The sequence below is a fragment of the Eulemur rufifrons genome, chromosome 13, assembly GCF_041146395.1.
Source record: "Eulemur rufifrons isolate Redbay chromosome 13, OSU_ERuf_1, whole genome shotgun sequence".
Taxonomy (NCBI): Eukaryota; Metazoa; Chordata; class Mammalia; order Primates; family Lemuridae; genus Eulemur; species Eulemur rufifrons.
This window is the reverse complement of record NC_090995.1, coordinates 1,270,545-1,284,001: the sequence shown is the minus strand read 5'-3', so window position 1 is coordinate 1,284,001 and position 13,457 is coordinate 1,270,545. Positions and strand designations below refer to the sequence as shown.

The 13,457-nt window shown below is 39.7% G+C and overlaps 1 protein-coding gene across 3 annotated transcripts in view; it reads left to right on the top strand.

The window, feature by feature from the left end:
- Positions 1 to 13,457, top strand: part of NFKB1 (nuclear factor kappa B subunit 1) — a 116,937-nt gene that overhangs the window by 14,623 nt on the left and 88,857 nt on the right. For all 3 annotated transcript variants that reach the window (XM_069485603.1, XM_069485601.1, XM_069485602.1), the window contains exon 2: positions 9,609 to 9,654. In XM_069485603.1, the coding sequence (XP_069341704.1) occupies positions 9,616 to 9,654 (39 nt within the window). In that variant the 5' untranslated portion in view covers positions 9,609 to 9,615. The remainder of the gene's footprint in view (positions 1 to 9,608; positions 9,655 to 13,457) is intronic.

Sequence of the window (13,457 nt, the reverse complement as noted above, 5' to 3'; positions counted from 1 at the left end):
TCAGAATGTTCAGTGATGTCTCTGCACCCTGGATGACTGCAACTCAGTGTCTCTCAGAGCTGCAGGACCTGTGGAATCTCCATTTGGCTCTTAGATCGCCAGCAGCTGTTTTCGCCAGCAGGCTTTGCAGGGTCTTGTCCTGCACTGTCACAGCTTAATCTTTGGCCAATGACCAGCGGTGATCCCTATGCAGATTTCTGAGGCTCTTGCTTCTTCTGTAAATCCATTTTCTCTGATACCCTGCCCAATGAGATTGCCACTCTCTTTTGGGGTTCTACTTTCTTGTGTCAGCATAGTTTGGAAAGTGCCCTCAGTCAAAAAATGAGGGTGAATTTGGAGCATCCCTCAAGTGTACAGCCTTAATGATGTGCAGCCCTGTGATGTTGTCCAGCATCTTAAATTATTGCTTTAAGTATTTTTTTTTATTTTCATAGATTTAGGGGGTACCAATCAATGGTTTTTGTTATGTGGATGAATTGCATAGTAAAGAAGTCTAGGCTTTTAGTGTACCTGTCACCTGAATACTGTGCATTTGTGCTCAACAGGTAATTTTTGATCCCTTACCCCCCATTCCACACTCCCCCTTCTGAGTCTCCAGTGTCCATTGTGTGACTCTGTATATACACACTCATAGCTTAGCTCCCACTTATAAGTAAGAAAATGTGGTATTTGGTTTTTTTATCCCCTGGGTTACCTCGCTGAGGATAATGGCCTTCGGTTGATCCCAGTTGCTGGAAAAGACATTATTTCATTCTTTTTTGTGGCTCAGTAGTATTCCATGGTGTGTGTTTGTGTGTGTGTGTGTGTGTGTGTGTGTATACACACACTCCTCATTTTCTTTATCCCCTCATCTGTTGATGGGTGCTTAGGTCGGTTCTGTATCTTTGCAATTATGAATTGTGCTGCGATAAACATACAGGTGCAGGTGTCTTTTTAATAAAAATGACTTCTTTTCCTTTGAGTAGAACTCCAGTAGTGGGATTGCTGGATTGAATGATAGATCTACTTTTAGTTTTTTGGGAAATCTCCATACTGTTTTCCATAGAGGTTGCACTAATTTGCATTCCCACCAACAGTGTATAAGCGTTCTTTTTTCACTGCATCTGTGTGAACATCTGTTGTTTATTGACTTTTTAATTATGTCCATTCTGACAGGAGTAAGGTGGTACCTCATTGTGGTTTTAATTTGCATATCCTTGATGATAGTGATGTTGAGCATTTTTTTCGTATGTTTGTTGGCCACATTTCTCTTACTTGAAAAGTGTCTGTTCTTGTCTTTTGTCCACTTTTTAATACGGTTATTTTTTTTTCTTGCTGATTTGTTTGCGTTCCTTACAGATTCTGGATGTATAGCTTACGATATTTTCTCTCATTCCATAGATTGTCTATTTATGCTATTGATTATTTCTTTTACTGTGCGGAAGCTTTTTAGTTTAATTAAGTCTCATTTATTTATTTTTGTTTTTTGTTGTATTTACTTTGGGGGTCTCAGTCATAAATTCTTTACCTAGGCCAATATTGAGGATAGTTTCTCCAAGGCTTCCTCTAATATTCCTTTAAGTGTTTTGTATAGTTTCACAGTTGAGTATGGCAAGGAGGGAAGTTCAGACAACTGTAAATGTCATGACTGAAACCAGAAGTCTGTGTTTTGGCAAATCTGAAATTGCAATGCCTCTTACATAATGCAATGTTCATAAAAAAAACTTGTGTTTACCAATTTGGCAATACAAAAAAGCAAAACTCCTGTATCTACTTTTTGGATACTTATATCCATTTAAGAAGATGATAAATATATAGATAAAGTTAAATTGTGGTAGAACGGTATGCTGTCCAGTATAAAATCACCAGTACGTATAAGTGTTGTAGACCTTCCGTGGACTCCAGGGCTGTAGGTTACAGGGAAAATACAGGGTTTCACGGCAGAGATTGCATTTAACTAGAGCCTTGCAGAGTGGGTGATATTTAGGTAGGAAAGATGGCATTTCAGGATGCAGGGCATACTGTGAAGAAATGAGCAAGGTAGAAATGAGCAAGGCGTTTTGAATGATCAGTCTACCTGTCCTAGTGGGTCTGGGTTACAACATGGTAATAGGTGATGCTTATAATATGCTTATACTATAATATAATATCATTAAAATAGTCTAATATGCTGGGTAGTTGAGGTACGTGAATTTTATCTTGAAAGTAATATGACAATAACGTGAAAGACCCTGAAGGAAGAAGCAGCAACTGCAGTAAAGGGAACAGTAGGAGGCTGTTGTCATTCAGGGGTGACGCAGTAAAGGTCTGACCGAGGGCGTGACCGTGGAGAGGGAAGTAAGGGACAGATACAAGAAACAGCACAAAGAAAAGAACAGCAGAAATTGGTTATTGACTGGGATATGTGTGAGAATGATATATTGGCAGAAATTGGAAAGTCAAGAATGGGGCTCATTGTACCAGCAATGATGAAATCAGTTTTAGATATCAGAGAGAAGGGATTTAAAACATTATTAAAATAACTTTTATAATTGTGAACAAAAGTTCTGTGAAAAGGAATTTGGAGGAAAGAGACTTTATTCCAATGAACAGTTTGCAAACTGAGGAGAGCCTTTGGTGTAAAACAAAGATACATTCCAGAGAACAAAGAGAGAATTCAGGTTTTATAGCAAAAGGTGCTGCCCAGGTTCCCAATCAGGTTTGTTTATACAAATGAAGGATTCAGACTTGCTTAGTTCCGATTGGTTAATGCAGCTGAGGTCTGATAGATACAGCTGAGCCCTGATTGGTTGATACTGCTGAGCCCTGATTGGCTGAGCTCTGATGGATTAGTTCAGGTGATCTCCAAATGTCTCAAAGTCAAAAAAGTGTGAGTTTGCAAGGAACTCAGAGTGCATATGAGACCTCTAGTCAGCAAATGATCACTTGGCTCTATTTTAAATTTAGGCCCAGTTAGCCACTTGGGATCCATCTTGAAGGATTGGCTCTTTTAGGTTCACATTTGTTCACATAATGGTATCACTGCCTGAGGCTGACGGTGATTTATTAATATTTGCACGTTGAGAGTTTTAACTGTTCTGATTTTCTGTTTACATGGCAATGTTTTTAGCTAATGTACTTGCTGCTTTTGTTCAGTTTGGAACTGAATAAGTAAGAGAGTAAAAACTGAGTACAAGGAGGGGCTCTGATTAGGACTCTAACAAAGAAAGTGTAATTACTGAATTACCAAGATAATTAACCCATGCCCCACATACCCTCTGTATCCCATGGCACTTACTACGTTGCCTCGTTTTTGCCTGGCTTCCTGCTTACTAAACTATTGTATTAGGTAGCTTTTGTTGCATTAAAAAAAATCACCACAAAGCAAGATCAAATAAACATTCATTATTTCCTCCAAGTCTGTGGGCCGTCTAGGTCATCTGGTCTGGGCTGGCTTGGCTAATCTCCGAACACTTTTGGCGATTCAGCTAGTGCCGTTTGCAGCTACTGAGCTGGTGCTAGGGGACCGGCCCTCTCTGCTGCCCGTGGTCTTTCATTTTCCAGCGGGCCGGCCCAGGCTCCTTCCCTGGCGACAGTGATCCCAGAGAGCCCAGGGGTCGTTGCGAGGCCTCCTGAACCTGGGTTTGGAACTTGTATTTCTACCTTATTCTTTTGGTCAGAGCAAGGCACAGGCCTGTCAAGACTCGAGGCATGGAGAAATAGGTATTTCCTCTTGCTGGGCGGGGTATCGAATAATTCGTGGCCATTGTTTTCAGTTTACCACAACTGTAAGCTCTGTAAATACAGGAACCGCGTCACTCTGGTGCACTTTGGTGTATGTGGTCCCTAACATAGCGGGCACAGATACTTTTTAATGAATGACTAAATTAGTGAAAGAAGGAAAACATTCAGGTAGCATTTCAATAGGCTGTAGTTTTAAATGTGTGTGTGTATGTATATGTGTGTATGTGTATATGTGTATACACACACACAATTTTATCATACCATCAGTGAGTATGGTGTTTTCTATAGACATGGTTCAGAGGGAATCTCTTTATTAGCCTTCTGGCTTCTCAAATTGACCAAAGGGGGAAAAAAAATTTTTTTTAAATCAACTATCGCTTGAGTTAACATTGTTTGGTATTTTTACCTTCACATTTCATTGTCTTATGGAGAACTCATTTGAGTTTTGTGCACTATCAGAATCCTATGCTGCGTTTCAGGCTGTGCTATGGGGAGACTGGCTCCGACCAGACCACTTGGGAGACATGGAGCAAAGGCGCTGTATTAAAATGAATAGTGTTTTAAGTCAAGGAGTAAAAATCACTGCTGCTTCTTAAACAATTGAAAGAACCACAGACTGCAGAGTCAGATTAGCCAGCATTGCACTATCAACCTGAGCAAAAGACTTCCTCTCTCCAGACCTGTTTCTTATCTGGGACAGTATTTCTCAGGACTGATGTGAGAGCTACGTAAAACATGTGAAGCTCTAACTTAGTTTCTTACTCATGAGAGGTAGTGAGTGTGGTTTCTTCTCCATTGCAGAGGACTGTCATGATGCAATGGCATTAATCAGGATTTCGCATCCTTAGCATTATTGACATTCAGGGTTGGATATTTGTTTATTGTGAGGGGCTGTCCTGTGCATCAGAGGATGTCTAGCAGCATCTCTGGCCCCTACACACTAGGTGCCACTAGGACCACCCACCCAGCTGTGCCAGCCTCATGTCCACAGACACTGCCAATTTCCCCTGGGGGCAAAATGCAAACATTTTATCCAGCAGTGACACAAAACCACTTTAGAGAATGTGGCAATGTACCCATAAAAGTAGAAAGGGAAAGAAATAAAATACTTTATTCTTCTTAGAATGCCTAAAACTTTTGCTGTCTTTATTCTTCTTCCTGTGACTTACCATAAACATATTGTTTATTATGCTATATAATAAAATGACTAACATTTGCTGTGGATCACTCACCGTGTTAAGCTTTGCATGAATTGACTAGCTACATGTGTATGTGTCTGCCATCCCTGGTAGATTGGCATTCCACTGGGAACAGGGAGCTTATCTTTATAAGCTCCAAACACGATTTATTTGTATTTACTATTAATAGGTAGCTATTCTACATGTTAATTGGTCACGTTGCACCCAAATGAAACAATATGGATATGAAAATGGAAGAAGTGTTAAAACGTGGAAAATTAGTTTATATAAATCTAAATGTAGTGGCACATAAATATTAATTCCTTTTTAAAAACTTTCAGAAATCAGCTCTTCTGAAATAAGTAACTAATCCCACTGTCAACTTTTCTTTTATCAATGCTAAGTCAATATCTTATCAGAAAGGTATAAATCAATGGCTCTTTTAAAGTTAATTTTTTTCTATTATATTTCCTACAAAGAGGATTCCATTAGTGCTTAGAACTTTTTGACTCATTTTTATTTCATGTTTTATTCACTGTGTTATTAAAGATGTCAGTTAAGCTTTAAATTCAATTTCTTTTTTTCTATTAAAAAATATTTTTAATTATATAATTGAGTTAGAAAATTAAAATGTAGAAATGTATAACATAGTGAGTAAAAGTTTCCATTTATTATATATAGATCTTAATTATTTTTAACAGTCGTATAATATTTAGCTTATGAATGTAGAATAATTATCATCAAACAATCTGCTCTCAAAGGACATTTAGATTGTTTCCAGGTCTTTTTGCTGCAACGATTATCTTATACTTATTTTTGCACACTTGCTTAGATAATTTTTTAGTACAAATTTCTGAAAGTGGAATTGCGGAATCAAAAGATAGTCTCATTTGGATGTTTCCTATTATGTGTGATGTACGTATGCATATACATTATTATATCATGTTTCCTCCAAAAATTCCGCTATGGAAAGAAGCTTCAGCACATTCTTTCTCTTTATCAATTTGTTATCTCACAGAGAAATGATGAAAGGCCACCCTTTTTCTTATAGTGTCATCTCATTGCTATCCAAGATGAGGTATTAAAATTATACCTAAGTGGTATCTGTTGGGGCTGAATATAATCTTGAAAATAGAGACACTTCTCTCTCATTCTCAACTGTACCCTGTGGATGGCAAAATTCTGCTTTTCAAACTGAAAATTATTATCCTTAGTGGGTCAGTAATCATTTTAATGAGTTTGAAAAGTTTTTTTTTTTTTTTAATGAAGTCTAACAGAATAGAAAGAATATATTTTCTTATAGTGGGTAATAGTCAAAAAGTGTGAACGTCTCTGATCCTAGAAAGTTTCCCCAGTGACAAGGACAAGAGTGCCTCCACTCTGTCCGTAATGTTCAGAGCTTTAAAGTTAACCCACTCAGTGCTGGCTGCCTTTACCAAGAAGCCCGTGTGCCGGACATCGGTGTTAGGAGGGACTTGTCACAGATGGGCAGAAAATAACCCATTAGCATATCACAGAACTCTTCATATATTCGGAACAGAGCTAGTTGTAACATTATGCTTTTCATGAAAAAAAACAAAAAATTCGCTGAGTATTTTATTTGTTGCTATCTAGCTACATCTTCTATTTCTTCTTCTATGGTGTGAAAATATTCCTAAAAACCTCAGTGTTGGGGACAGAGCTGTAGAGGCTGTCCCCAGTCAACTCAGCATCTCCCTTTCTGTTTCAAGATCCTTCCTCAAAAGCACAGAAGTGAACGAGGGACAGTGAGGGGAAGGGCTGGGGGAGCAGCGAGGGGGAAGGGGTTTTCCCTGGTCTTTTCTAAACCTGAGGTTCCAAAGGCTTAGTTAGCGTTTCAACATTTTACAAATAAAACCTGCTTTTATAATTAATGCAAATATTACTCAGTGATTCATCCTTTCCAAATAATTCTTGGTTCCTTTTGACATTTTATTTTTACATGATGAATTAACATTGACATCACCATTGGGCTGCTTGCTGTTGCCTCAGCTATTCACAGTAAACTTAACTGTCTCGACGAGGCTGTAAAAGTTCAGATTTTAACCTCGCCTGCGTATCCCTTGGGCTGCTGTTGGGCTTTTAAAACTTTGGTCTTTCGGCACACATTACTGCATAACTCATGGAGCAGGTATTGGAGGGAAGACTGTGTGTCTTTTGTCGGTTCGTCCATTGTCTACAATTTAGAGACCTTCATTAAGATTTTAGCTACAGTGGTGATCATGATAATAACCCTGCATCAGATCTAATAAATCAGGTTTAGTCTGAGTTGTAAAAATTAGGATGAGGGCTGCTTTATAAGTTTATACATTTAAAGATCTGTGAAACCATCCACAGGTTTAAACATATACAATCAATGTAATAGAGGTACCGAATGAGTTCTATCAGTTTTAATAAGTCAACAATCTCACCTCTGCTTTTTTTTTTAAGGAGACTTTAGAGACAAGGTCTCTCTCTCGTCTGAGCTGGAGTGCAATGGTGTGATCATAGCTCACTGCAGCCTCGAACTGCTGGCTTCCAGCGATCCTCCCGCCTCAGACTACTAGCATATACCACCACACCAGCTAATTTTTAAAATTTTTTTGTAGAGATGGGGTCTCACTGTGTTGCCCAGGCTGATCTTGAACATCTGGCCTAATGCAATCCACCAGCCTCGCCTCCAAGTGCTGTGATTACAGGTGTGAGCCACTGTGCCCAGTTTTTACCTCTGCTTTTGCAGACCATGGGTTAAGATTATTTGAGAAGATTCAGGAGATCAGCCCAGATTAATGGAAAGTCTAAAGGCAAAAAGATGATTTTAGTATCTTTCTTGGAAGTTTGGGCTTCTGTGATGTTCTAAGGATAGGAATTTTCATATAGATTGTTGTAAATGATACTAGCACTGTATTTCAGTGTAACTTTTTTTATTAGTATTCTTCATATAACTGAAAATTATGCTAATGATTATTTATTGGGAATGTTGGATAGGCATTTATTGGCTAACACATTCCAAGCTCAGCAAAATTCCATTCTTTTCCAAAGTCTGTCCCACAAACAAAGGCCACAGTGAGCTTAGTTAATGTACAAGGTCGCGCACCCAGCAGTGGCAGAACACTTGAATTTTGAATGACTGAATTCCTCTTTACTGGATCAGGTCAATTTTCCCTTTTTAAACTGCGTGTCTTAATTGAGATGTGTTCCACTGCGGCTGTTTGTACACCTTCAGTCGATAGTTTCTTGTTTTAGGCAAAGTCAGAGCTGCCCTTGCCCTGTGGTGACAATCGGACGCTGCTCCGTGTCCCCGTAGGGATCGCGGAGCTTCCTGGCTGTTCAGCAGCCACGCAGCGCCGCGGCGGGAGAGGGCTTCGCTGGAAATCAGGCTCCTCTTCGGAGGCTTTTGTGCTTATTGGAGTGTGGGGCAATGCGGTCATCAGAGTGAGCGTGTGGGCAGGTGGCGTGTGGGCAGGTGGCGTGTGGGCAGGTGGGCGTGTGGGCAGGTGGCCTGTGGGCAGGGGACGTGTGGGCAGGTGGCCTGTGGGCAGGTGGGCGTGTGGGCAGGTGGGCGTGTGGGCGCGTGGGCAGGTGGGCGCGTGGGCAGGTGGGCGCGTGGGCAGGTGGGCGCGTGGGCAGGTGGGCGGGTGGGCGTGTGGGCAGGTGGCCCTCGCCAGCCCCAGGGCGCGCGGGCACAGGCCCGCCGGACAGTCGCGTTCCCCGCTATGCACTGTCGCTGTGCAAGAGGAGAACACATCTTGGTGGACAGCTACGTTCTCATCTGCAGTCCGCAGTGTCCTTGAGTGCTTTATAGACTTCACGAAAAAAATGAGACATTTGCCTCAGCAATTATATTTGCTTTCAGACTTTTTTTTTTTAATCTTCTCATTTTCATGTCACATATCTAAATTTTGATCTAAATAAAATTAACCTATATTTAATATAATAATTAAGACTATTTCTTATTAAAGTAAATCCTAAATGATATGCGATTTTAAATACCATCTTTGTGTAACCACGTGGTTCTTCACTTTTTATCAGGGCCCCTGGGTAACAAGATTGCTAGGGCCTGCAGTGTGTTAAGTCTGTCTGAGGTTGAGTAAATCTGAGACCTATGGCCTTGGTAATAAGGGCTTTTATTTTGTATCTTCTCTTTCACCTTCAACATTACGGCGTTTCTATACCCCTTTGACAGTGGCAGGACAAAGGCTTGCTTCCCTGGACCCCTTGGAGGACAGAGCGTGGGGACATGGTAGCAGCCGTCTCCTGTGCTATGCAGAGCACTGATGAGGCCCTTCTGAGCCTCTTAAGCTTGTAGAAAACTGGAAGACAGTTTTAGAGCCATCCCAGAATTCATGGAGGGGTGGAAAATAACAGACTTAGGCAGCTAAGACTATTAATCCTTAATGTCTAGAGGGTGGTAAAAAGAAATGGCCTCTGAGAATCCCAGTATACATAATTTTTTGTGCAGAGCATAAAGACCATTTGTTCCAAACTCGGGACGCTGTTATGAGCTTAGATCATACGTAAGTGGTAATTCCTTGATTATGCAATCTCCCTGCTGTTAGCTTTAGATACCAAAGAGGAACTACAGCATGTCCTCCTTCTGTGGTCTTTAAAAAAGTATTATGTTTGGGCTTACGGAAATAATAGTTTACTCCTGCATGAATTCCATGATGATAGAATTTTTAAGGTTCATTCTAGCGTTACAGTTTTGCTTTGCTTTGTTTTAACATACAGCTCCGGAATGGCAGAAGACGACCCATACTTGGGAGGGCATGAACAAGTAAGTGTTACAATCTCACTGATCATTTTATTTAAATGTATTCATATTTCAAAATATGTAGAGGCAATATTAGTAATTCGGTATCAGGGAAACTCTAAAATTAGTAACAATTAAAAAAATTTTTTTTCTAGTTTCTCTGTGTCTCCATGTGAGGTTAAGAAGGACAAGGCATGTAAAATAAGAACTTAAACTCTGCTGTCCCACATGTTGTTGCATGAAAATTGTGTGTGCTGCAGGTCAAATGGCAGACACTATGTTAGTTCCCTAGGGCTGATGGAACGAGTTACCATACCCCTGGTGGCTCAAAGCAACGGAATGTATTCTCTCACGGTCCTGGTGGCTGGAAGTCTGAAGTCAGGTGTTGACAGGGTGGCTCCTTCTGGAGATTCTGAGGGAGAATCTGTTCCATGCCCCTCTCCCAGCGGCCGGCAAAATGCTTGGCCTTCCCCGGGTTGTAGCTGTGTCACTCTAGTCTCTGCCTTCTTCTCTTGTGTCTTTGCTGTGTCTCTGTACCCAAATCCTCTCTTTTTTTCCTACAAAGGCATCAGTCATTGGATTTAGGGCCCACTCTTATCCAACATGACTTTGTCTTAACTTGCTTACATCTGCAAAGGACTGTATTTTCAAATAAGGTCCTATTCGTAGGTACCAAGGATTAGGACTTAAATGTATCTTTTTTGGGAGGGAACACAGTTCAACCCATTACAGCCCCTTAAAATATTTATTTAAAATCCATCTTTCCTCAAAGGAGCAGACACAAAAACAAAACAAAACAAGAAAACCAAACTCATCTAATGAGGAGGCAGATCAGTGTAGTAAAAAGACCTTTGAACTTAGGATTTGAAGATCTTTATATAACTGCTGACTGCTACTGATCAGCTCTTCAGACTTGAGGAGTCATTTAGCCCCTTTAATCCTTCCTTTTCTCATTTGCAAAATAGAAATGCTAGCAAATTTCTACGCTCACACTCACAGAGGTGTTGAAAATACTCAGTTGGTAATGAATGTGCTTTGGGAGCATAAAACTGTTCATTATGGTTATATTAGCAGTTGTGAAACCATACTGCTGTACTTTTTCTTTTTCTCCTAGCTCTTTAGTTTTGAAAAGTTTCAAGCCTACAGAAATGTCAACTAGTCCAACAAATCCCCATGTTGGTTATTAACATTTTGTTCCTCCCACCTCCGCCCCCATATAGAATCATTTGAAACCAATTTTCAGATTCTGGAGTAACTGCAATGGCAATATTAAATATTTAAAATTTTTAAAAATTTTCCTTAAAAGATATGTTAGTAATTTTTTTAGAAAACATAAATAATGATTCTAAGAAGTATTTAAGACACTGAGATTTATTTATGCGTCAGCTGTTTACTGAGATATTACTGTGTAGTAGAACATTGGTTTAGTAGGGATACAAAAATAAGTGATATATAGACTCCCATTTCAAGAAGCTGCCATTTTGACAGGAAGGACAGAGACGCCATTTGCATTTGGTGATAAATGCTCTAGTGGTCTGCACAGAGTGGGGCAGAGATGTTGGGAGAGATCATAGGTGCTTCCTTGGGGGAAGAGCAAAGTGATGGAGGGCTTTCCAAAAGGAGTCTCTGTAAGCTAGATTTGAAAGATGTAGTTGTCTAGGCTAGACAAGGTGAAGGAACACGACGTATCAGGAAACTCTGGTCCACGATTCATTAACATTTCACGTTTAAATTTTAGTGGCAACTATTTGAAACAACAGATTTCCCAAATTTACGCATACAACGAATCAGTCAGAAAAATAAAACCAAAAGCAAAATACTTTTTAAGAGATCTCGTGTTGTTTCTATGAATAAAATAGACAGATCATTCACTGCCATTGGTAATGTCATGGTTAATTTAGAAAGAGTGGGTATGCATTGCTTTTCACATTAAGATTCTCCTTTCTAGTTTTATTGTAAAAATGGTGATATAAGATAAATCTAGGAACGTTTTCTTTGATGGCAGTGTGAAAAACATTTGGCTGTTCATTCATCAAAACCCTTTATTTTGCCTTTCACTTTTAATATGCCATCTCTAACAATTAAAGGCAGACTAAGCAGCACTAGGATTGTTTCTGCTTGATTTTAAACCGTGCCTTCCTGTCTGTGTGCAGGAAATCTTATCAGCAAGAGATGGTTCTTTATGCCACACAAGAGTAAAACCTGCTGAAAACATTCATTTTGAAAGTTTTTGTCATGTGGGCATTTTTGTGATCAGCAACAGCGCTTGGGTGTGTTCTGATATTTTTATTTTTGAGGGGAGAGGTCCTTGAAATTGTTTTTTCTTGTCTCGAGCTTAATGATTCTTATTTCCTAAAGTTTGTATGTCCTCCTGGTATATCCTCAGTGTTTTAGTGTAGTCAGGAATTTGCTCTCCACCATAACCTGATGAACAATGAGAGCTGCATACAACAGCTGCTCTTCTTTGTCTAAAACAGGGTTTGTATCTCTCCCCTAAGATGGGTGCTTGTGCCCACTCTGCAGTCATTTTAGCCACCTGCAAGACCACAGGAAAGGAGATTTTTCCAGCCAAGTTGTCTTTTTTGCTCTGACATTGGCAAATACCCCTTGTAAGGTGAGGCCCATTTTTGCAGAACATGTTTTCTCATTCCCGTATTTCCTTTTCAGCAAACAATGAATAGCATCAATGAACTTTATCCTGAAGCATTGAAGGGGAACATTTTTTTTGTTCCTCAGTTGAAACTTTGCATCCACCACAACTGGATCTGAAGTGTTCTTTATTTAAATGCTGTTTTTCTTCCTCTTGATTTAACTAGGCATACTAGATTCTTAGGTACCCAAGAACCTCTAATAAGTTACTAAGAATGACAAGAGACAAGTTGTAATACTAGCTATATAAAAACTATGCTAGTTCCAGCACACTTACTGACCAGCCTATCATAAAAAGTAAAGTACGGTTATTTCTATGCTGACCACAGACATTTCAAGCAGGTGACTTCTTTAGGCTAAAACAAATAGCAAGCTCAGAAATATGAATTTAAAGTTCTAAATGAATGAACTGGGAGAAAACTTTTTTCCTTGCGATAAGTAATTAGAAGTGTTTTATCAGGATAGAATTTAATTCCAGCAAAATATATTACATGCCCACTGTGTTAGTTTTCTGTGTTAGTTTTCTTTGCTGCTGTGACAAATTATCACAAATTTATGGCTTAAAACACTAAGTTATTTTCCTGAGTCTGGAGGTCATAAGTCTAAACCCACATGCTGGAAGGCCTGCGTTCCTTCTAGAGGTTCTAGAGGCTCGTTTCTGCGCCTTTCTGAGCTTCTAGAGGCTGCCCACATCCCTGGGCGCGTGCACCCCCATCCCTCCAGCCTCCTGCTCCCAAGGTCGCTCCTTTGCTCTCCGGAATCCCTCTTAGGGAGTCATCTGCTTACCTTAACGGCATCTGCAAAATCCCTTTGGGATATAAGGAGCATCCGCAGGTTCTGAGGATTAGGATGTGGACAGTGTGGGGGGCCATTATTCAGCCTAAAACACCCACCAAATTCCAGGTATTTTGTATTATGCTAAGAAAATAAAGGTAAAAAAAAAAAAATGAGTGTCCTCATTGCTTAGTCATCTGCTCTTTGGACTGTAAGTTAATTTTCAATTATTCTGTAAATAGTTCCAGAGCTGCTGTCTATAATTTGAGGCCTTGAAATTGGGTAGCTAGATTAGGGATGTATTTACCACTATAATAGAAACATAGATCTCTAGGATTATATTCTGATATTTATAAGAGAGTATAAGCTTCAAATCATTTATTCAACAAATATTTATTAAGTAT